We start from the raw sequence: 26,635 nt of genomic DNA on the forward strand, positions 1-26,635 counted from the left end.
AAAATGCCGTCCAATGTGAGAAAAAGCATTAATACTCAAAAAAACATTATCGTATGTTTACAATGCCAAACAACAGTGTTGGATAGTGATGGAGCGATAGAATGTGATTATTGCAAAAAAAACTCTCCACTTGCAATGTACAAAGCTGAACAAAGTGGAAGTAGAAAAGTTCTTGGACGATGAATCTCTTGCTTTTAAGTGTCATGTGTGTGAGCCTACAACTGACAATAAACATGAATTTAAAATGATGTTCAAAGAAATGAGAGAACTGAAAGAGACGATGAAGTTTATGTCATCTCAATATGATGACATTTTAAAAGGTGTGAGAAAGAATACTCAAGATATAAAAAACTTACAAAGAGAAAACCGAAACTTGAGAGAAAGTAATAAACAACTAACATCAACTGTTGCATTTTTAAGTGAAGCTAGAGTGGAGAATAATTGTATAATAAATGGTATTCAAACAGACAATAATGCTAAACCAATTGATGTTGTTATGGATATTATAAAAAAGTCAGGAGCAGAAATATCAGAAGATAAAATCGATAAGGCGTATTTTCTTAAACAAAGAAACAACCAATCATCTGTTGTGGTCAAATTCGTAAACAACCGAAGCAAGGTGACATTCATGAAAGAGAAAAAGAAATTGAGTGAATTAGATGATACGAAAAAGGTCTATGTCAACGATTTTCTATCCAAAGAAACACTAAACGTTTTTAAGTATGCGAAATCGTTGAAATCTGTTGGATTTAAATTTATCTATACAAGCGGTGGTAGAGTTTTTGCTAAGAAAAATGAAGAATCGAGACAAATGAGAATACGGTCGTTGGAGGACGTGGATGAAATCTTGAAAAAGTATGCTGGTGGTATAACCAAAACTAATGTCCGTCGTTCTGGTGTTTATGATATTGATGACGAGGATGATGAGGATGATGATGATAATGATGTAGATCAAGATGGCCATTAAAATATTGTATTATTATATATTTTTTTTTAATTTTATATGTTTATTGGTAATATTTACTCAATAACTAATGATCTCTAATTACTTTAAAAATGTAAATTCATATAATACTTTTATTTGTAATAATAATCAGATAAATTTTCATATATTATCTATTAATGTTAGAAGTATTTCTTCGATAAACAAATTTAATAAATTTAAAAATGAAATAAGTCAACTTATTAATCTGCCTGATGTTATTGCTATTCAGGAAACCTGGATCAGTAGACAATATGTAAATCTATACAAAATTGATGGCTACAATGCTGTACACTGTGTGCGTATGGATGGTTTCGGTGGGACAACAATTTTCGTCAAATCAACTTTAAAACACAATACTGTTATAAATAAAAGCGAAAATAATTTGGATATTGTTGCGATTGAATTACCTGAGATCAAATTAAATAATTTGAAAATTACGATACTATCAATATATAGATCACAACGATGTGTTGTCAGTAATTTTATTGCACAGTTGGAGTTGGCCTTGAAGGAATTTCGATCTAGTAATATTTTGGTTGTTGGTGATGTTAATGTTGACTTGTTGGTACCTAATCGGTCACTAAATTTGTTGGAAAATCTGATGTATGATTATAACTTGCACTCTTGTCATGAAAATATAACTAGACCATCCAGTGGAACATGTATAGATTGGGTTTTCAGCAACAACCCTTCGAAATTTTTGGTTTGCAGTGTTGAAAACACACTCTCTGATCATAATTTTGTTTTTTGTGATGTAGCATTACATTCGGATAAGAATGAGTATCTTACGGAATATCAAGAGAAAATAAATTATACGAAATTTGGTCAACTTATAGATCCTACTTTATCCTCATTACTCAATCGGACTCCTTCTCCTGATTTATGTCAAAAACTTGTCCAGTTACTATCAACTGCTGCAAGTCGCAGTACCGAAACATCCACGAAGCGAATAAATATGAGAATGAAAATGGCCCCCTGGATTAATGAAGCGTTATATAACTTGATATGTCTTAAGCAAAATTTGTTAAAAAAGAGAAGAAGAAAAAGAACTAATTATAGTTTGAATGAGCAACTGAAAAGAATAAGCAAAATAATCAAGTTATGTAATAAAAAACTGATGGATGATTACTACCAGCAAAATTTAGGATTTTGTGGCACAGATGCAAGACGAACATGGCGGTTTTTAAATAATGAGTTGGGGAGACAGAAAACTCAAACGTTGGAACTTTTTAATGAAAATGGAAGATTAATTAGTGATGATGTAGAGAAAGCTATAACCTTAAATGAATATTTTGTTAAATCAATTCTTGATCTAAAAAATGGCATTCAACATTACCAATATGATGACATAAATATGTTTGGTACATTAGTACAGCAGTTTACTTCATGGGACTTAGTTGAGATTTGTGGATCGGATATAATAAATGTTATCGAAGCTCTAAACATGAACAAAAGTTCCGGTTATGACAACATAACAGTGAGAATGATTTGTATGAGAAAGGAATTGGTTGGTGAAATATTGGCAAAAATCTTCAATGAAATGATAGAAAATAGGAAGTATCCTGACGTGCTGAAAATTCATAAAATTATTCCTATACCTAAAGTTCCAGGTTCGAGACGAGTTACAGATTTTCGACCTGTAGCAGTGTTGCCAATTATCGACAAAATTTTTGAAAAAATCATATGTAATCAGTTTTCTCAGTTTCTAAATGAGAATAATATTTTATATGAAAATCAGTTTGGGTTCACTAAAGGTTGTGGAACGGATGCAGCTTTGGTGTATGTTATAGAATATATTTGTGCTGGACTAGACTCTGGATATAAAGGAGTCGCTGGAGTATTTTTCGACTATTCAAAGGCTTTCGACTTAGTACAGCACGACATATTGCTAGAAAAGCTACGTTACATTGGAGTATCTGGCCGTACAGTGGAGCTTCTAAAAGATTATTTGAGTAATCGATTTCAATATGTCCAAGTAGGCGAATCCAAGAGCAATAAATTGCCAGTAAATTATGGTGTTCCGCAAGGAAGTGTACTAGGACCACTACTCTTCAAGATATATATAAATGATTTAAAAAATATAAACTTTAATGGGAAGTTAGTAATGTTTGCTGATGACTTGTGTCTGTTTTACAAATACAAACATGAAACAGTATTGCAGACGGAGATACAATACGACGCATCAATATTGTCGGAGTATGCTCGATTAAATAAACTTATCTTGAACTCATCAAAAACTAAGTTCATTAGGTTTACCACAAATGTAAGAGAAACTGGAGAGATGACTGTTCCAATTAATGGAGAAACTATTCAAGAGTCTAAGACGGTCAAATATTTAGGAGTGAATTTGTGTAGCAATCTTCTTTGGGATGAACACATAAAAAGTGTAAAGGCAAAAGTATCATCAGCCACTGGAATTTTGCATAAGTTTAGAAATATTTTAACTACTGATACAAAACTGATGATATATCACTCACTTATCCATTCCCACTTGACATATTTACCTATAATTTATGCACATCGTTCAACGAGAACTTTAAAGGAGCTACAGTCCGCCCAGAACAAAGCCTTAAAAGTTGTCTACAATTTGCCACTGCGTTATCCAACAACACTTTTATATAAAAATCATGCTAAAAATATATTGCCAATTCGTGGTTTATATAAGCAGCAGTTATTGTTATATATGTTCAAATCTGTACATAGATTAAACACAAGATCGTTACAATTTGATCAAAATTTTACCAGAACAGGGAGAGTAACTAGACAATCCAGTAATTTGAATGTAGCACGTTGTCGGATAGATTTAACCAAGCAAAGAATATCAATTGCCGGTCCTATTGAATACAATAACTTGCCAGGCAGATTAAAAAACATTTGTATTATATCTTCATTTAAAAATGAACTAAAGTCATATTTATTAGATAATTTGACAATGCTTTTGTAATCCAAATATTATGTAAATTATATAGAATTTCTTTTTATGGAATCGTTAAATATTAGTTAAAGTTGCCATGGTTTGGTCTCTTTAAAGCCTTAAGGCGCTGAGACCTCAAAATGTACATATTGTAAATTTAAAATATGAAATAAAATGAATCCAAAAAAAAAGTTCACCAAAGTGGTATCACAATGGACTGAATAGTCTAAGTGAGCCTGATACATCGGGCTGCCACCCAACCTAACACAACCTAAACAGTAACAAATATTCCATTTTTGGTAGAATTCTACCAACTGTGACAATCGTGGCCATAATTCGTGCCAAAGGTGGCCAATTCTAAACTGATTCTAAATTTGATGTTATCTACGACATTTTGTTGCTTTTGAACAATAAAATTAAAAAACAAATGCAATGCAAAATATTAACTACTCTATAAAGATAGTTCATATGTGCAATATTCCAAATGAGATTGCTTTAGTGTTTCTTTTTTTTTTCCTAATGCATATATTTTATGCCTTATTTTTCTTTACAAAGAATCCAATTTCTGGAATATCTAAGAATGTTGCATTTTTTATTAATTTTTGACATGGATCAGTAACACAAAGATGTACACCCAGAAAAAAGTGACCCCTTCTTTAAGTTAAAATGAACTCATTGTGAAGAAAGTTGAACTTCGTATAGCGCCAAAGACATTTTTATTTGTTTGAATGATGTGATTTTCGTAGAAATTAGGTAGAATGCATTCCGTATATTAGTTAACATTTTCCTATATTTATGTACCACTATACTACAGAATGAAAAAATTCAACTGAATTGAATTCATATATGGAATGATTTTATTGAACTTTTTTTCATTCATTTGGACAAATCTTACATATTTGTGGTAAACCTTTTACTTCAAAGTTAGATCTGCTTACCTTCGTTTTTAAATACAATTTTATGTATTTATATAAGCAATTTTTTCTTCAATAAAAGACATGTTTTATTAATATATTAAATATATTTATTTAGAATCAACAGCATCGACTGGCCTTGAAATATTAATTATTATTATTTTTATACCCTCCATCATAGGATGGGGGTATATTAACTTTGTCATTCCGTTTGTAACACATCGAAATATTGCTCTAAGACCCCATAAAGTATATATATTCTGAGTCGTGGTGAAATTCTGAGTCGATCTAAGCATGTCCGTCCGTCCGTCCGTCCGTCCGTCTGTTGAAATCACGCTAACTTCCGAACGAAACAAGCTATCGACTTGAAACTTGGCACAAGTAGTTGTTATCGATGTAGGTAGATGGTATTGAAAATGGGCCATATCGGTCCACTTTTACGTATAGCCCCCATATAAAGGTACCCTCAGATTTGGCTTGTGGAGCCTCTAACAAAACCATATTTCATCCGATCCGGCTGAAATTTGGTACATGGTGTTGGTATATGGTCTCTAACAACCATGCAAAAATTGGTCCACATCGGTCCATAATTATATATAGCCCCCATATAAACCGATCCCCAGATATGGCTTGCGGAGCCTAAAAGAGAAGCAAATTTCATCCGATCCGGCTGAAATTTGGTACATGGTGTTAGTATATGGTCTCTAACAACCACGCAAAAATTGGTCCATATCGGTCCTTAATTATATATAGCCCCCATATAAACCGATCCCCAGATATGTCTTATGGAGCCTCTAAGAGAAGCATATTTCATCCGATCCGGCTGAAATTTGGTACATGGTGTTGGTATATGGTCTCTAACAATCACGCAAAAATTGGTCCACATCGGTCTATAATTATATATAGCCCCCATATATACCGATCCCCAGATTTGGCTTGCGGAGCCTCAAAGAGAAGCAAATTTCATCCGATCCGGCTGAAATTTGGTACATGATATTGGTATATGGTCTCTAACAACCATGCAAAAATTGGTCCACATCGGTTCATAATTATATATAGCCACCATATAAACCGATCCCCAGATTTGGCTTGCGAAGTCTCCAAGAGAAGCAAAATTCATCCAATCCGGTTGTTATTTGGAACATGGTGTTAGTATATGATCTTTAACAAGCGTGCCAGAATTGGTCCATATCGGTCCATAATTATATATAGCCCCCATATAAAACGTTCTCCAGATTTGACCTCCGGAGCCTCTTGGAGGAGCAAAATTCATCCGATCCGGTTCAAATTAAGAACGTGGTGTTAGTATATGGTCGTTAACAACCATAACAAAATTGGTCCAATCACACAAAATTTGGTCCATATCGGTTCATAATCATGGTTGCCACTAGAGCCAAAAATAGTCTACCAAAATTTTATTTCTATACAAAATTTTGTCAAAATTTTATTTCTATAGAAAATGTTGTCAAAATTTTATTTCTAGAGAAAATTTTGCTAAAATTTTATTCGGTTCATAATAAAATTTTCATCATTGTCAAAATTTTATTTCTATAGAAAATTTTGTTCAAATTTTATTCGGTTCATAATCATGGTTGCCACTCGAGCCAAAAATAATCCACCAAGATTGTATTTCTATAGAAAATTTAGTGAAAATTTTATTTCTATAGAAAATTTTGTTAAAATTTTATTTCTCTAGAAAATGTTGTCAAAATTGTATGTCTACTTTGTCAAACTCAATTATATACGTATTGGATCGATCTTTTTTGATTTAATATATACCACGTTGGACTTACATACAATTTAGAAGATGGTGTTAGGTGGTTTTAAGATACCTTGCCATCGGCAAGCGTTACCGCAACTTAAGTAATTCGATTGTGGATGGCAGTGTTTAGAAGAAGTTTCTACGCAATCCATGATGGAGGGTACATAAGCTTCGGCCTGGCCGAACTTACGGCCGTATATACTTGTTTCTTCTTGTAGTACCTTTCACTTTGAATAATTTGCTGCCTAGCAATTTTGTCCACCTTCTACAATTTCAATACCTACAAATATAAACAAAAAAATCCAAACCCAATTTTTTCACAAAAGGTTAGCGTCACTGAATATTACCTGTTAATTGAAGATTCCAAAATGAAGTTGAATGAAGGGGTTGTTATTCTGTTGGTGTTTTCTTTTTTATAAACCAATTTTAAAAAAACGAACATATTTCTCACTAATTTAAAATAACAAATATTTTCTATATTTTATTTGTTTTTTATAATATTATTTTACTATATTATTTTTTAACAATCTCTCCGTATACCATAACAACGCGATTCCAACTAAAACAAGTATATAAGGCCGCAAGTTCGGCCAGGCCGAATCTTATGTACCCACCACCATGGATTGCGTAGAAACTTCTACGAAAGACTATCATCCGCAATCGAATTACTTGGGATGTGGTATCTTAAAACTTCTTAACATCGTTTTCTAAATTGTGATTTAGTCCATACATGGTATATATTAGACAAAAAAGTTATGTATAGTTAAGTCTACAAATAATTACGAATCGATATGGACTTTTTGTACGTAGAGAGCCAGAATTGAAATATGGGGGTCGCTTATATGGGGGCTATATACAATTATGAACTTGATATGGACCATTTTTTGTGTGATTGGGGATTGATTTATCTGAGGGCCATATATAACTATAGACCGATATGGACCTAGTTAGGCATGGTTGTTAACGACTATATACTAGCACAATGTACCAAATTTCAACTCACTCGGATTAAATTTGCTCCTCCAAGAGGTTCCAAAACCAAATCTCGGGATCGGTTTATATGGGGCTATGCACGATTATGGACTGATATGGACCATTTTTGGCATGGTTGTTAAATATCATATACTACCACCACGTACCAAATTTCAAGCAGATCGGATGAATTTTGCTTCTCCAAAAGGCACCGGAGGTCAAATCTGGGGATCGGTTTATATGGGAGCTATATATAATTATGGACTGATATGAACCAATTCCTGCATGGTTGTTGGATACCATATACCAACATCACGTACCAAATTCCAACCGAATGGGAAGAATTTTGCCCTTCCAAGGGGCTCTGGGGGTCAAATCTGGGGATCGGTTTATATGGGGCCTATATATAATTATGGACCGATATTGACCAATTTTTGCATGGGAGTTTGAGGCCATATATTAACACCACGTACCAAATTTCAACTGAATCAGATGAATTTTGGTCTTCCAAGGGGTTCCGGAGGTCAAATCTGGTGATCGGTTTATATGGGGGCTATATATAATTATGGACCGATGTGGACCAATTTTTGCATGGTTGTTAGAGACCATATACTAACACCATGTACCAAAATTCAGCCGGATCGGATGAAATTTGCTTCTCTTAGAGGCCTCGCAAGCCAAATTTTGGGGTCCGTTTATATGGGGGCTATACGTAAAAGTGGACCGATATGGCAATACCATCCGACCTACATCAATAACAACTACTTGTGCCAAGTTTCAAGTCGATAGCTTGTTTCGTTCGGAAGTTAGCGTGATTTCAACAGACGGACGGACGGACGGACATGCTCAGATCGACTCAGAATTTCACCACGACCCAGAATATATATACTTTATGGGGTCTTAGAGCAATATTTCGATGTGTTACAAACGGAATGACAAAGTTAATATACCCCCCATCCTATGGTGGTGGGTATAAAAACAACCCACGCGCAAACATATCGATTACACTCACGCGCAAACACAAACGATGACAGGTATCGATTACAAGTAGACAATAGAAATATAGGAAAATTTCCTATATTCTAACAAGAGCGTTTCCTTAAGTTTTGAAAGGATTGCATACTTCTTAGTACGAATGAACTAAAATATTTTTCTATGCCAAGTGTTGTTCGTATGTATGAAAAACTTTCTATTATAAAGGAAGTCGCAATTATCATTTTATAGGAAATTTTACTAATTTTGAGGAAACTTGGTTTTAGTTCGGATTTTGTTTATTTTAACGAATGCTTTGTTATCGGTGAATAAAATTTTCTTGTTCAGTAGTAAATTCTTATACCCAGCGAAGAAAACAGTATTAGTAAAATTCCATGTCTTATTCTAGTTAATGAACTATTCCTAACTGCTTACAGTTTAGGATTTCTTTACTGAAACGAGTAAATTTTATTATTTCTCACAAAAATATACCTTAACGGAAATAAAATGGATAAACTATATTGATGAAAATTTTTTCCTTTAGTTTCGAAGGCACTTTTTTCTGGGTGTACAACAAATGTCAAATTTTTCGCTTTAAATCACTTTTCAAAGATTTATTTAACAGTTCATCCAGTCAAACTCGGTTTGAAGGATATTCAAGGACGTGTTGAATGCAATCATAGTTGAATTTATGTTGAGAATTGCATTTGAAAAGGGATCATTTTTGTGTTTATTGGATTTTCAGTAGAGAGATATGGGCGCCATCTACAGAAATTGAACAAAAAGTCTCTATGTAACAAAAAAACAAATTAAAATAAAATATTCTAAAAACTTTTGATGCATACTTTTAGGATGCACGATTAATTACTGCAAGTAAAGCTCTGTTTGGTCTGTATGTAAAATTAGTTTAGACATAAACCTGCATGATTCATTCAAATTATATCTTATGCCAAAAGAGAAGTTAGAATAAAGAGACTGCTTTGCCATCGCAAGTTTGAGGCGCTAGATGTCTCTGCTTGAGAGTCTGATAATTTCTTCAATGAAAACTAAAAAAAAGTAATACAAAAATGAATCTTTATAATTTCAAACTATAACGGAGTACACCACTTTAAAAAAAATTGTACTAATTTTAAAGCGTGAACTGCAAAAGAGTTAAAAATAATAATTATTACGAGATTTTCATAAATTTTTTTAAATATAAACTATCTGGGTAGAAATGCACGTAACTAAATTGAAGTTCAAAATTTGCCATAAATTACGAGCTACTTTTTTTGTGCAGGCCCTAATTCGTGATTACCCCAAATTCTAAAAAATCTACATTTTATATAAAGCTTATATGGATATTTTATATGGACTTTAGTTGGTGATCACCCCAAAAAAATTGAAATTGTATTATCAAAAACTTCTTTTGCTGATATCTCCTAAACAAAGCGCCTAAGGTTAATTTGTGACTACATCCAAAAAATCGAAAATTCCATCCACATCCTGACAAAATAAAAGTTTTTATATCTCCAAAAATATGCGTTGTAAAGAAGGTTAATTCGAGATCACCCCCCAAAAAAAAAACGAACTTTCCAAACACATCCTGCAAAATAATCGAAATTTTTATATGTAAAACTTCTTTCGCTCATATTTTATTTCGTGATCACTCCTCCATAATCCAAATTTCAATAGAAATCCTGAACAAAATCAAATTTTTTATATGAAAAACTTCTTTCGCTCATATCTCAAAAACTACGAGTCCTAAGGCGTAGTTTATGAGATATGAGCGAAATTCGTGACCACCCCCTAAAAATGAAAAATCCACCCAAATCCTATAAAAATTTTAATTTTTATATGAAAAAACTTTTTTTTAGCCGTATCTCCTAAACTGAGCGTCCTAGAGCGAAAAGAACTTTGATTCGTGACAATCCCCAACAAAATGAAAAATTCACCCAAATCCTAAAAAATTTAAATATTTATATGAAAAACTTAAATATTCGCCATAGAGCGAAAAGGACTTTAATTCGTGATTACCCTCAAAAAAATGGAAAGATCTACCCTAATATCGAAAAAATTTAAATTTTTATATAAAAAGCATAAACTACGAGTAAAAAGCCAAAAAGGACTTTATTTCGTGACCAGCCCCCAATAATTGCAATTAAACAAAAATGAAATTTTTATATGAAAATTTCATTTGGCCATATCTCCTAAACGAAGCGCCCTAGAGCGAAAATGACTTTAATTCGCGCCCACCACCTAAAAGTGGAAAAATCCACCCAAAATAAAAAATAAAAATAAAATTTTTATCTGAAAAGATTCATTTCCCTCATTTCTCATAAACTACGAGTTTATGTAGTAAGTAATTCGTCGTGACCTCCAAAAAATTGAAAATTCCATCCAAATCCTAAAAAAATTGAAATTCAATCAATCAAAATCCTAAAAAAAGGAATATTTATATAAAAATTTTATTGTGGCCATAACTCCAAAACTAAGCTTCCCAAAACAAACAAGTAAGGAAAGTCTAAAGTCGGGCGGGGCCGACTATATTATACCCTGCACCACTTTTTAGATCTAAATTTTCGATACCATATCACATCCGTCAAATGTACTGAGGGCTATATATAAAGGTTTGTCCTAAATACATACATTTAAATATCACTCGATCTAGACAGAATTTGATAGACGTCTACAAAATCTACACTAATAGAAAAAACTACGTTCCACAGTCGTGAACGAACGGTGACAAAATGAAACGGAAACGTTCACAAAAAATCAAAACGGAATGTTCACAATTTCGTTCACGGGCGTTCACGATTTCATGAACGGCATTCGTTTCTCTTTGGCCATGAAAAGTCTTAAAATAATCGTTAGTCGTTATTATGGCAACTCCTCGGTGGTGCAATGTGCTAAGGCGTACACGTATTGTGCAGAAAACACAGGTTCGAGTCACGGTAGCGGAAATCTTTTTTTAATTTTGTTTATAAATTACGTTTTCAGATCATGAACGCTGGTTGTTGATTTAACAACGCATGGTGTCATTTTATCGTTGTCAGATTGACAACGCCTGTTCTCCGTTCGACACCACATATGTGTTGATTCACTTTCATGAACGAATCGTTTTGAAATGAGCACGCCGTGCATGATTTTTTCTATGAGTGTATAGACTCAAAATTTAAGTCGGCTAATGCACTAGGGTGGAACACAATGTTAGTAAAAAACCAGTAAGGAAAGTCTAAAGTCGGGCGGGGCCGACTATATTATACCCTGCACCACTTTGTAGATCTAAATTTTCTATACCATATCACATCCGTCAAATGTGTTGGGGGCTATATATAAAGGTTTGTCCCAAATACATACATTTAAATATCACTCGATCTAGAAGAATTTGATAGACTTCTACAAAATCTATAGACTCAAAATTTAAGTCGGCTAATGCACTAGGGTGGAACACAATGTTAGTAAAAAAATATGGGAAACGTTTAAATCTGAAGCAATTTTAAGGAAACTTCTAAAAAATTTATTTATGATTTATCGCTCGATATATATGTATTAGAAGTTTAGGAAAATTAGAGTCATTTTTACAACTTTTCGACTAAGCAGTGGCGATTTTACAAGGATAATGTTGGTATTTTGACCATTTTTGTCGAAATCAGAAAAACATATATATGGGAGCTATATCTAAATCTGAACCGATTTCAACCAAATTTGGCACGCATAGCTACAATGCTAATTCTACTCCCTGTGCAAAATTTCAACTAAATCGGAGTTAAAAATTGGCCTCTGTGGTTATATGAGTGTAAATCGGGCGAAAGCTTTATATGGGAGATATATCCAAATCTGAACCGATTTCAAGCAAATTTGGCACGCATAGTTACAATGCTAATTCTACTCTCTATGCAAAATTTCAACTAAATCGGAGCAAAAAATTGGCCTCTGTGGGCAAGTGAGTGTAAATCGGGCGAAAGCTATATATGGGAGCTATATCTAAATCTGAACCGATTTTGCTGATATTTTGCAAGTTTTTCGAAACTCATAAAATATTCGGATGTACGGAATTTGAGGAAGATCGGTTGATATACACGCCAATTATGACCAGATCGGTGAAAAATATATATGGCAGCTATATCTAAATCTGAACCGATTTTTTCCAAAATCAATGGGGATCGTCTTTGAGCCGAAACAGGACCCTATACCAAATTTTAGGACAATCGGACTAAAACTGCGAGCTGTACTTTGCACACAAAAATACATCAACAGACAGACAGACAGACGGACAGACAGACGGACAGACAGACGGACAGACAGACAGACAGACAGACGGACATCGCTAAATCGACTCAGAATTTAATTCTAAGCCGATCCGTATACTAAAAGGTTGATCTATGATTACTCCTTCTTGGCGTTACATACAAATGCACAAACTTATTGTACCCTGTACCACAGTAGTGGTGAAGGGTATAAATATGGGAAACATGTAAATCTGAAGCAATTTTAAGGAAACTTCGCAAAATTTTATTTTTGATTTATCGCTCGATATATATGTATTAGAAGTTTAGGAAAATTAGAGTCATTTTTACAACTTTTTGACTAAACAGTGGAGATTTTACCAGGAAAATGTTAGTATTTTGACCATTTTTGTCGAAATCAGAAAAACATATATATAGGAGCTATATCTAAATCTGAACCGATTTGGCTGATATTTTGCAAGTTTTTCGAGACTCATAAAATATTCGGATGTACGGAATTTGAGGAAGATCGGTTGATATACACGCCAATTATGACCAGATCGGTGAAAAATATATATGGCAGCTATATCTAAATCTGAACCGATTTTTTCCAAAATCAATAGGGATCATCTTTGAGCCGAAACAGGACCCTGTACCAAATTTTAGGACAATCGGACTAAAACTGCGAGCTGTACTTTGCACACAAAAATACACCAACAGACAGACAGACAGACAGACATCGCTAAATCGACTCAGAATTTAATTATAAGACGATCGGTATACTAAACGATGGGTCTCAGACTTTTCCTTCTTGGTGTTACATACAAATGCACAAATTTATTATACCCTGTACCACAGTAGTGGTGAAGGGTATAAAAAGAGGTTAATTCTTACCACCCCAAAATATTAAAAAAAATTCAAATTGTTATATGAAAAACTGATTTGCTTAGATCTCCCAAACTAAGCGTCCTAGAGCAAAAAGGAGGTTAATTCATAATCATCCTAAACTAAGCGTCCTAGAGCGAAAAAGAGGTTAATTCGTGATCATCCAAATCAAAATTTTTTAAAAATCCAGAAAAACATCAAAGTTTTGTATGAAAAACTCCTTTTGCTCATATCTTATTTTGTGATCAACCCTAACAACTCCAAAATTCCATAGAAATCCTGACACAGTCAAAGGTTTTATATGAAAAACTTCTTTGGTGAGCGAGATATGAGCTCACACGAGTCGTAAGGCTTAATTGGTGATCATTCCTAGAAAATCCAAAAATGAAAAACTTCACAGATGATTTTTTCGCTTAAACGTGGGTACTAAGTTCTAGTTTAGACGCTAAAACGAAAATTAAGGTGGATATTTTATTCATAAGTGTTTTTTGGTAGATTTTACTTTAACTTGATGGGAAATGACCTTTAAAATGAATTATTAAACAAAAGCATTCGTGAAAAATGGCTGCTTTACGCTATAATGTAATCTTAATACCATCCTTCATTTTCGAACCATTTCATCGAAAACGAGTCTAGGAAAAATATTTATCGACTACGATATCGAACGTTGTGGTCAGGAGGACCATCATGACCATCCCCAAAAAATTGACAAATTCATCCAAAACCTAAAAAAATTGAAAGACTTCTTTTGTACAAATTTTTATACGAAAAACTTTTTTGCCATATCTCCTTAAATATGCGTCCTAGAGGGTAAATGACTTTAATTCGTGACCACCCCCAAAAAATTTAAAAACCCACCCAAAACCTAAGAAAAACTTTAACTTTGTATACGAAAAACTTATTTTGCCCATATCTCCTTAAATATTCGTCCTAGAGCGAAAAGGACTTTAATTCGTGACCACCCCCAGAAAATTGAAAAATCCACCCAAAACCTAAAAAAATTTAAATTTTTATATGAAAAACTTCTTATGCTCATATTTCCTTAAATATGCGTCCTAGAGCGAAAAGGATTTTAATTCGTGACCACCCCCAAAAAATTGAAAAATGCACACAAATCCTAAAAAAATGAAATTTTTATATGAAAAACTTCTTTTGCTCATATCTCCTTAAATAGGCATCTTAGAGCGAAAAGGACTTTACCCACCTCTCAAAAAAGTGACAAATCCACCCAAATCCTTAAAAAATTAAAATTTTTATATGAAAACTTTTTTTGGCCATATCCCCTGAACTACGCATCCTAGAGCGAAAAGGATTTTAATTCGTGACCACTCTCAAAAAATTTAAAAACCATCCTAGATAAAAACGAAAATAAAGCTGAATATTTTATTCATAACTGTTTGTTGGTAGATTTTACTTTAACTTAGTGGGAAATGACTAAGAGCAACAATTGAAAAATATTTCCTTTAAAATGAATTATTAAAGAAAAGTAACTGTGAAAAATGCCTGTTAGTGTTAGTCATATTGCATTTTAATACCGGCCTTCATTTTCGAACCATTTCATCGAAAAAGAACCTAGGGAGAATATTTATCGACTACGATATCGAAAGTTGTGGTCAGGAGGGCATTTGCACACACATGAATATACCAGTATATCAAAAAGAAAAAATGGAATTAGCCTAACAGTACATGCTCCTAATACTACCAGATATAATAAAACCAATAAAAGAAATTAAAAAACAAACTCACTCACCTTTGCTTACAGTACAATATAAAAACTCCAAAAGCTCCATCCATGATACCACTACCATCATTCATTATTTTTTCATATTTGAATATAAAATTTATGCAGTCTTGAATAGACTCAAATTTTTTAAATTAATAAAGTACATATAAAATATCAACCACCAAGAGCGATTTAACGAAAAATGCCGACTGCACTGTACAAGAACGAAACCACGATCTATGCACACTCATACATATTTCAATTGTGCACATTAATACAAGAAGCAATGCATACTAATTCAATTAAGCGCAAAATAAAAACACGACCGCGTAGTGTAAAAGTAAAAATAGAACTGCTTGGCTAGACATTCGATAATAACCTGTTTGGGTAAAGAGAGGAAGCGGATATAATTCACATTCAACTCAAAGGTATAAAAACGCAAATGCACTTAGTTTTAGTTTATTGGTATGCGAGCGGAGAGAGAGAGAGAGAGACACTGATATATATGTAAACAATGAAGGTGAGCGACAGAATCCACAATTTTGCCGAGAATTGTATTTTGTTTTATTGAGAGCAAGAGAGTAACAACCGTAAGCTTACACATATACACTAAGCCATTTGCAATTCACATTCATGTACATCCAATAGAACACAATATTCATACAAATAATACATGTAGATTACTATTAGACAGACTGTACCGATTTCTTTGCAATTAAAAAACAATCTTCCTCACTTTTTTTGCACACTCGTATATAATTTGCCAATATATCGACAACAAAAAAAAAAACTTTATCGAAAATGAGAGCGACTGGACAACCGTCTGCACCATACGAAAGTTAAAGCCGAACTACTGGTTTGTTGATTGGATGCACAAAATTATCCGGTTGATAAAGAGAGGAAGCGGATATTATTCACATTCAACTCAAATGGATAAAAACAAAAACTCACTTAGTTTCAGTTCAGTGTTGCCAGGTGATTGTGTTTTTACTTTCTTTAAGAAAAACCTCTAAATTGTTTTTAAATTTTAATTGTTTCAAAAACAACAACAACAACAAAATACGAATGTAAATAGTTACAAAATGGGTTTCAAAACATTTTGAAAAAATCATGCAATGATACACATAATAAATTATAGGTAACAAAAAATATATAAACACTAGTTTTTTTTGTGTACTTTGATTTGCTGTATTCGAAAATGAAGTATAACAAGTATATACGGCCGTAAGTTCGGCCAGGCCGAAGCTTATGTACCCTCCATCATGGATTGCGTAGAAACTTCATCTAAACACTGCCATCCACAATCGAATTACTTAAGTTGCGGTAACGCTTGCCGATGGCAAGGTATCTTAAAACCTCCTAACGCCATCTTCTAAATTGAATGTAAGTCCATACGTGGTATATATTTAATCAAAAAAGATCGATCCAATACGTATATAATTCAGTTTGACAAAGTAGACATAAAATTTTGACAAAATTATCTACAGAAATAAAATTTTAACAAAATTTTCTATAGAAATAAAATTTTCACAAAATTTTCTATAGAAATACAAATTTTGACAAAATTTTCTATAGAAAGAAATTTTTGACAGAAATTTCCACAGAAATAAAATTTTAACAAAATTTTCTATAGAAATAAACTTTTGACAAAATTTTCTATAGAAATAAAATCTTGGTAGATTATTTTTGGCTCGAGTGGCAACCATGATTATGAACCGAATAAAATTTGAACAAAATTTTCTATAGAAATAAAATTTTGACAAAATTTTCTATAGAAATAAAATGTTGACAATGATGAAAATTTTATTATGAGCCGAATAAAATTTTAACAAAATTTTCTCTAGAAATAAAATTTTGACAAAATTTTCTATAAAAATAAAATTTTGACAATTTGAACCGGATCGGATGAATTTTGCTCCTCCAAGAGGCTCCGGAGGTCAAATCTGGAGAATGTTTTATATGGGGGCTATATATAATTATGGACCGATATGGACCAATTCTGGCACGGTTGTTAAAGATCATATACTAACACCATGTTCCAAATTACAACCGGATTGGATAAAATTTGCTTCTCTTGGAGACTTCGCAAGCCAAATCTGGGGATCAGTTTATATGGGGGCTATATATAATTATGAACCGATGTGAACCAATTTTTGCATGGTTGTTAGAGACCATATACCAATACCATGTACTAAATTTCAGCCCGATCGGATGAAATATGCTTCTCTTAGGGGCTCCACAAGCCAAATCTGGGGATCGGTTTATATGGGGGCTATATATAATTATGAACCGATGTGGACCAATTTTTGCACGGTTATTAGAGACCATATACCAATACCATGTACCAATTCTCAGCCGGATCGGATGCAATTTGCTTCTCTTAGGGGCTCCACAAGCCAAATCTGGGGATCGGTTTATATGGGGGCTATATATAATTATGGACCGATGTGGACCACTTTTTGCATGATTGTTAGAGACCATATACCAACACCATGTACCAAATTTCAGCCGAATCGGATGAAATTTTCTTCTCTTTGAGGCTCCGCAAGCCAAATCTGGGGATCGGTTTATATGGGGGCTATATATAATTATGGACCGATGTGGACCACTTTTTGCATGATTGTTAGAGACCATATACCAACACCATGTACCAAATTTCAGCCGGATCGAATGAAATATGCTTCTCTTAGGGGCTCCACAAGCCAAATCTGGGGATCGGTTTATATGGGGGCTATATATAATTATGGACCGATGTGGACCACTTTTTGCACGATTGTTAGAGACCATATACCAACACCATATACCAAATTTCAGCCGGATCGGATGAAATATGCTTCTCTTAGGGGCTCCACAAGCCAAATCTGGGGATCGGTTTATATGGGGGCTATATATAATTATGAACCGATGTGAACCAATTTTTGCATGGTTGTTAGAGACCATATACCAATACCATGTACCAAACTTCAGGCGGATCGGATGAAATATGCTTCTGTTAGAGGCTCCACAAGCCAAATCTGAGGGACCCTTTATATGGGGGCTATACGTAAAAGTGGACCGATATAGCCCATTTTCAATACCATCCGACCTACATCGATAACAACTACTTCTACCAAGTTTCAAGTCGATAGCTTGTTTCGTTCGGAAGTTAGCGTGATTTCAACAGACGGACGGACGGACGGACGGACGGACATGCTTAGATCGACTCAGAATTTCACCACGACCCAGAATATATATACTTTATGGGGTCTTAGAGCAATATTTCGATGTGTTACAAACGGAATGACAAAGTTAATATACCCCCATCCTACACCCAGAAAAAAGTGACCCCTTCTTTAAGTTAAAATGAACTCATTGTGAAGAAAGTTGAACTTCGTATAGCGCCAAAGACATTTTTATTTGTTTGAACGATGTGATTTTCGTAGAAATTAGGTATAATGCATTCCATATATTAGTTAACATTTTCCTATATTTATGTACCACTATACTACAGAATGAAAAAATTTAACTGATTTGAATTCATATATGGAATGATTTTATTGAAATTTTTTCATTCACATCGACAAATCTTACACATTTGTGGTAAATCTTTTACTTCATAATTAGAACTGCTTACCTTCGTTTTTAAATACAATTTTATTTATTTATATAAGCAATTTTATATTGAATAAAGACATGTTTTATTAATATATTGAATATATTTATTAAGAATCAACAGCATCGAATCTCCTTGAAATATTAGTTTATTATTCCGCTGTTTCCAATTTCCATGTGATATTATCAACTGTAAAACACACTTTTTCTTCTTCTTGTACTTTTCACTTTTAATAAGTTGCTGCCTAACGATTTTGTCTTCCTTTTACAATTTCAATACCTACAAATATAAAAAATCATAAACAATTTTTGTTACAAAAGGTTAGCGTCACTGAATATTACCTGATAATTGAAGATTCCAAAATGAAGACAAATGAAAGGGTTGTTATTCTGCTGGTGTTTTCTTTTTTTATATACCATCACGAACATTGATAGATTTATTTTCAAAAAAAGAAAAATTTTCTCACTAATTTAAAATAATAAATATTTTATATATTTTATTTGTTATTTATTATATTATTTTACCATATTATTTTTTAACAATCTTTCCGTATACCACAACAACGCGATTCCAACTAAAAAAACAACCCACGCGCAAACATATCGATTACACCCACGCGCAAACACATCGATTGCGATGACAGGTATCGATTACAGGTAGACAATAGAAATATAGGAAAATTTCCTATATTCTAACAAGTGTGTTTCCTTAAGTTTTGAAAGGATTGCATACTTCTTAGCACGAATGAACTAAAATATTTTTCTATGCCAAGTGTTGTTCGTATGTATGAAAAACTTTCTATTATAAAGGAAGTCGCAATTATCATTTTATAAGAAATTTTACTAATTTTGAGGAAACTTGGTTTTAGTTCGGTTTTTGTTTATTTTTACGAATGCTTTGTTATCGGTGAATAAAATTTTCTTGTTCAGTAGTAAATTCTTATACCCAGCGAAGAAAATAGTATGAGTAAAATTCCATGCCTTATTCTAGTTAATGAACTATTCCTAACTGCTTACAGTTTAGGATTTTTTTACTGAAACGAGTAAATTTTATTATTTTTCACAAAAATTTACCTTAATGGAAATAAAATGGATAAACTATATTGATGAAAAATTTTTCCTTTAGTTTCGAAGGCACTTTTTTCTGGGTGTATGATGGAGGGTATAAAAACATTTTGAGATATCCCGTTATTTTTAGTTTTTCGGCCTTTTTTCACTAAATCACATTTTCGGTCGATTTACTTCTCATTGGACTTATTTCGTACGTTAAAGTATCATTTTTACGAACATGAAGAGAAACCAGACTGTTTTCCAATGGTTTATACTTTTCTGGCGGCATAGAGTCATTGTAAAACGCGATTTTTTTTGAAAATTCGCCCAATTTTCATTGATATATTTTGAATCACTTATTTTATCACAATGTTAATTCTACTCCCTGTGCAAAATTCCACTTAAATCGGATTACAACTTTGACCTCTGTTGTCATATGAGTGAAAATCGAGGGAAAGATATATATGGGAGCTATATATAAATCTGACCCGATTTCAACCAAATTTGGCACATATAGCTACAATATTAATTCTACTTTTTGTGCAAAATTTAAAGTAAATTAGAGCAAAATTCTTGCTTCTGGGGCCATATAAGTGAACATCGGGGGAAATACATATATAGGAGCTATATCTTAATCTGAACCGATTTCAACCAAATTTGACATACTTAGCTATAATATTAATTCTACTCCCTGTGCAAAATTTAAAGCAAATTAGGGCAAAACTCTGGCTTCTGGGGCCATAGGAGTTCATATCGGGCGAAAGATATATATGGGAGCTATATCTTAATTTGAACCGATTTCAACCAAATTTGACATACATAGCTCTAATATTAATTCTACTCCCTGTGCAAAATTTAAAGCATATTAGGGCAAAACTCTGGCTTCTGGAGCCTTATAAGCGCATATCGGGCGAAAGATATATATATGGGAGCTATATCTAAATCTGAACCGATTTCAACCAAATTGGGCACATTTTACGACACTATCAATTGCACTTCTTGTGCAAAATTTAAAGTAAATCAGGCTGAAATTCTGGCTTCTGGGGTCATATTAGTAGATATCGGGAGAAAGATATATATGCACACAGAAAACAAATTTGTTGTGCCAACCAATTTTTTTGCCAACCGATTTATTTGGTCCTATCTACCATCAGAATATAACCGACAATATTTGTTAGAGCAACCAATTCTTGTCTGGCACAACAATACATAAATTGTTTGGATAACTAAAATTTGAGCACATTAACACCCTAATTGGTAATCCCAACCAATAAAATTTCATTTGTTTGTTAAAACAACTAATTATTTTTTCGGACAACCTTATGAAATTAAGAAACCATCCTTTGAATTAAGTTTAATTTATATTTAATTTTATTACATATTAATATTTCTTGTATTGATTATTGAGCTAATAAAAAATCGTCATCTGTAGAACACTGGAACTGGAAAAGAAACTTCACAAAATAGATAGTTGCGATGTTTGCAAACCAATCTGCATAATTTTCAGGCCCAAGGAGGTCCTCGGCCTATAAGAATTCTTCTAAACTTGTAATCTTCGATTTCATAAATCTTATTGTAGGGCAGTTCTCAAAATATTTTGCTTTTAAAGCCTGAAAGAAATAATACCTAACGAAATTTTTACGTTAATATCAAATTTGACATGATCATGGTGTAATGGTCATTCGGTTTTAATCGCAGAAGTGAAGCCAATGTATCCGAAACACCTACAGAGCTTAGAACTGAATGGAAATGTTTCAGTTGCGGTACTTATAATTACCGGATCGATTTTCAGCGTGACTCTGAACTCAGGCATGGATCATGAAATGTTGTCGTTACATCGGAAGTCGTCACATTTGTTGAGATATCCCTAGAGGGAAGAAGGTAAAGAGTGAGGAGTATTAATTTAATTTGATGTTTAAGTTACTTACAACTTAAGAATACAGCTACCCAATTTAAAAATGTACAAAAAAACTCTCAGACTTGGTCACTCTGAAAACCGGCACCTACCAACCGTGGACGGTTTTCTAACTGGACACCTGCCAAATGTGGACAAAAGTTAGACGACCGTTTGTGTCTTCCATTCACTGTATATATATAACTCACAGCAATCCTTTATGGACATGTTCTCTAAATTCGAGTAAACGTCATCAAAATATTGAATTGAAATTTAAAGAATTTAAAGTTGATAATTAATTAGGCAAAACACAATATATTTGTTGTTATATATGTATATGTAGTCCATAGCAACCAATTCCCTTTATAACTATCAAATCAGTTAACACAACCAACTTAGTTGTTAAACAGACCTTCAGTTGGGCATGGAAGCATATTGGCAAAAGAAGTCAGTTAGCACAACGGGGTGTAATAAATTGAAATGGTTGCTTACTTCAATATATAAATAACGACCAATACTTGGTCGTGTGTACCAACTTTCGGTCACACCGCTATTATATTGGTTATATAAACTATCTAACAAAAGAAATAACTAACAATTATTCCACACAATTAAAAATTGTGAGTCTCCACTATCAAATTGTTGTCGTAATCGAATTCCAACCAATCATTTCTCTGGGTGTGGGAGCTATATCTAAAACTTAACCGATTTCTTCCAAAATCAATAGGGTTCTATTCTGACCCAAAATACATACTTGTGCCAAATTTGAAGTCGATTGGACTTAAATTGCGACCTAGAATTTGATTACAAAAATGTGTTCACAGCCAGACGGACATGGCTAGATCGACTCAGAGGCCGACCCTGAACAATATTGCCAAAGACACCATATGTCTATCTCGTCTACTTCTGGGTTCACAGTAGAGATGTGCACGTGAGTAATAGTTTACTCACGCTCACGCACACTCACGACTGAAAAATCATACTCACGCACACTCACGCACGATATTTTTTGGTAGGACTCACGCACACTCACGAACAGAAAATTTGTACACACGCACACTCACGCACACTCACGCACGAAAACGTCGTGACTCACGAAAAATACCGTGACTCACGAAAAATATCGTGACTCACGAAAAATATCGTGACTCACGAATAATTTTATGATTAATTTACCTTACCGAAGTGTCTGAAAACATGAGCATTATTAAAATCGAGAGTGTTATTAAACTCTTAACATCCCAGGTGTCACTAAAATTGTAATTGAATTTAACTCTTAAGCGTTTTATGTTGGTGAGCAGGAATATTTTCGTGAGTGTAATTCTTTACTCACGCACACTCACGAAGATATTATTTTCGTGACTCACGCTCACGCACGACATGTTGGTTTGTTAATCACGCTCACGCATACTCACGCTGTTGTCATGAGCGTGACTCACGCACGAATCACGAAAATTTTCGTGAGTCACGATAATTTCGTGTCACGTGCACACCTCAAGTCCACAGTGCGACGCAGGGTATAAAAACTGAAGGGTGAAAAAAAACTATAAAAATCATTATCTTCCTTATAATATAACCATTTCAGATTTCCAATAAATCAGCAGCCCGTATTTTAATTAAAACATAATTGTTCTAAAGAAATTTTTCATTAATATTTTGTAAATTGCGCATCCTAAAAATTAAGTTGCGTAATCTTTCATATCACGTAAATATATTTTTCAGCGTATAAGCAAATACGCATTAGCTGTACTTTCCTTAGCCTTTTAATGTATATTTTTACTGAATTTAAATTTTTGTTTATTTTTCTGTTTTACCAATCCATCCTTTTATTTCGAGTTATTTTTATACCCTCCATCATAGGATGGGGGTATATTAACTTTGTCATTCCGTTTGTAACACATCGAAATATTGCTCTAAGACCCCATAAAGTATATATATTCTGGGTCGTGGTGAAATTCTGAGTCGATCTAAGCATGTCCGTCCGTCCGTCCGTCCGTCTGTTGAAATCACGCTAACTTCCGAACGAAACAAGCTATCGACTTGAAACTTGGCAGAAGTAGTTGTTATCGATGTAGGTCGGATGGTATTGAAAATGGGCCATATCGGTCCACTTTTACGTATAGCCCCCATATAAAGGGTCCCTCAGATTTGGCTTGTGGAGCCTCTAACAGAAGCATATTTCATCCGATCCGGCTGAAATTTGGTACATGGTGTTGGTATATGGTCTCTAACAACCATGCAAAAATTGGTCCATATCGGTCCTTAATTATATATAGCCCCCATATAAACCGATCCCCAGATTTGGCTTGTGGAGCCCCTAAGAGAAGCATATTTCATCCGATCCGGCTGAAATTTGGTACATGGTGTTGGTATATGGTCTCTAACAATCGTGCAAAAAGTGGTCCACATCGGTCCATAATTATATATAGCCCCCATATAAACCGATCCCCAGATTTGGCTTGTGGAGCCCCTAAGAGAAGCATATTTCATCCGATCCGGCTGAAATTTGGTACATGGTGTTGGTATATGGTCTCTAACAATCATGCAAAAAGTTGTCCACATCGGTCCATAATTATATATAGCCCCCATATAAACCGATCCCCAGATTTGGCTTGCGGAGCCTCAAAGAGAAGCAAATTTCATCCGATCCGGCTGAAATTTGGTACATGATGTTGGTATATGGTCTCTAACAACCATGCAAAAATTGGTCTACATCGGTTCATAATTATATATAGACCCCATATAAACCGATCTCCAGATTTGGCTTGCGAAGCCTCAAAGAGAAGCAAATTGCATCCGATCCGGCTGAAATTTGGTACATGGTATTGGTATATGGTCTCTAACAACCGTGCAAAAATTGGTTCACATCGGTCCATAAGTATATATAGCGCCCATATAAACCGATCCCTAGATTTGGGTTGCGGAGCCTCAAAGAGAAGCAAATTTCATCCGATCCGCCTGAAATTTGGTACATGATATTGGATATGGTCTCTACCAACCATGCAAAAATTGGTCCACATCGGTTCATAATTATATATAGCCCCTATATAAACCGATCCCGAGATTAGGCTTGCGAAGTCTCCAAGAGAAGCAAATTTCATCCAATCCGGTTGTAATTTGGAACATGGTGTTAGTATATGATCTTTAACTGCCGTGGCAGAATTGGTCCATATCGGTCCATAATTATATATAGCCCCCATATAAAACGTTCTCCAGATTTGACATCCGGAGCCTCTTGGAGGAGCAAAATTCATCCGATCCGGTTCAAATTAGGAACGTGGTGTTAGTATATGGTCGCTAACAACCATACCAAAATTGGTCCAATCACACAAAAATTGGTCCATATCGGTTCATAATCATGGTTGCCACTAGAGCCAAAAATAATCTACCAAAATTTTGTTTCTAGAGAAAATTTTGTCAAAATTTTATTTCTAGAGAAAGTTTTGTTAAAATTTTATTCGGTTCATAATAAAATTTTCATCATTGTCAAAATTTTATTTCTATAGAAAATTTTGTCAAAATTTTATTTCTATAGAAGATTTTGTTCAAATTTTATTCGGTTCATAATCATGGTTGCCACTCGAGCCAAAAATAATCTACCAAGATTTTATTTCTATAGAAAATTTTGTCAAAAGTTTATTTCTATAGAAAATTTTGTTAAAATTTTATTTCTATAGAAAATTTTGTGAAAATTTTATTTCTGTAGAAAATTTTGTCAAAATTTTATGTCTACTTTGTCAAACTGAATTATATACGTATTGGATCGATCTTTTTTGATTTAATATATACCACGTATGGACTTACATCAATTTAGAAGATGGTGTTAGGAGGTTTTAAGATACCTTGCCATCGGCAAGCGTTACCGCAACTTAAGTAATTCGATTCTGGATGGCAGTGTTTAGAAGAAGTTTCTACGCAATCCATGATGGAGGGTACATAAGCTTCGGCCTGACCGAACTTACGGCCGTATATACTTCTTTCTAGCTGCTTTTTTAATGTGTAATTATTTATATATATTTTTTTTGTTAAATATAATTTATTATGTGTATCATTAGATGATTTTTTTCATTTCAAGTTTTGAAACCCATTTTGTAACTAAATTTTTTGGTTGTTTTTGAAAAAGATCAAATTCAAAAACAATTTAGGGTTTTTTTCTTAAGGAAAGTAAAAAAACAATCACCTGGCAACACTGAACTGAAACTAAGTGAGTTTTTGTTTTTTATCCATTTGAGTTGAATGTGAATTATATCCGCTTCCTCTCTTTATCAACCGGATAATTTTGTGCATCCAATCAACAAACCAGTAGTTCGGCTTTAACTTTCGTATGGTGCAGACGGTTGTCCAGTCGCTCTCATTTTCGATAAAGTTTTTTTTTGTTGTCGATATATTGGCAAATTATATACGAGTGTGCAAAAAAAGTGAGGAAGATTGTTTTTTAATTGCAAAGAAATCGGTACAGTCTGTCTAATAGTAATCTACATGTATTATTTGTATGAATATTGTGTTCTATTGGATGTACATGAATGTGAATTGCAAATGGCTTAGTGTATATGTGTAAGCTTACGGTTGTTACTCTCTTGCTCTCAATAAAACAAAATACAATTCTCGGCAAAATTGTGGATTCTGTCGCTCACCTTCATTGTTTACATATATATCAGTGTCTCTCTTTCTCTCTCTCCGCTCGCATACCAATAAACTAAAACTAAGTGCGTTTGCGTTTTTATACCTTTGAGTTGAATGTGAATTATATCCGCTTCCTCTCTTT

General features: G+C 33.6%; 1 protein-coding gene across 1 annotated transcript; it reads left to right on the forward strand.

The window, feature by feature from the left end:
• The first annotated feature begins 3 nt into the window (after positions 1-3).
• Positions 4-9,206, forward strand: LOC142231140 (uncharacterized). Its single transcript, XM_075301759.1, has 4 exons — positions 4-51; positions 146-946; positions 1,215-3,843; positions 9,145-9,206. Exons 1-4 carry the CDS (start codon positions 4-6, stop codon positions 9,204-9,206), a joined length of 3,540 nt encoding a protein of 1,179 aa, XP_075157874.1.
• Positions 9,207-26,635: the final 17,429 nt, after the last annotated feature.

The sequence above is a fragment of the Haematobia irritans genome, chromosome 3 (assembly GCF_050003625.1).
Source record: "Haematobia irritans isolate KBUSLIRL chromosome 3, ASM5000362v1, whole genome shotgun sequence".
In the NCBI taxonomy this organism is placed as follows: domain Eukaryota; kingdom Metazoa; phylum Arthropoda; class Insecta; order Diptera; family Muscidae; genus Haematobia; species Haematobia irritans.

Coding starts and splice junctions, on each gene's coding strand:
- LOC142231140 (XM_075301759.1), top strand. CDS start 4: ATGCCGTCCAATGTGAGAAAAAGCATTAATACTCAAAAAAACATTATC. Junction 947..1,214: donor AGGATGATGATGATAATGAT/GTAGATCAAGAT, acceptor ATTGCTATTCAG/GAAACCTGGATCAGTAGACA. Junction 3,844..9,144: donor TGAATACAATAACTTGCCAG/GCAGATTAAAAA, acceptor TTTATTTAACAG/TTCATCCAGTCAAACTCGGT.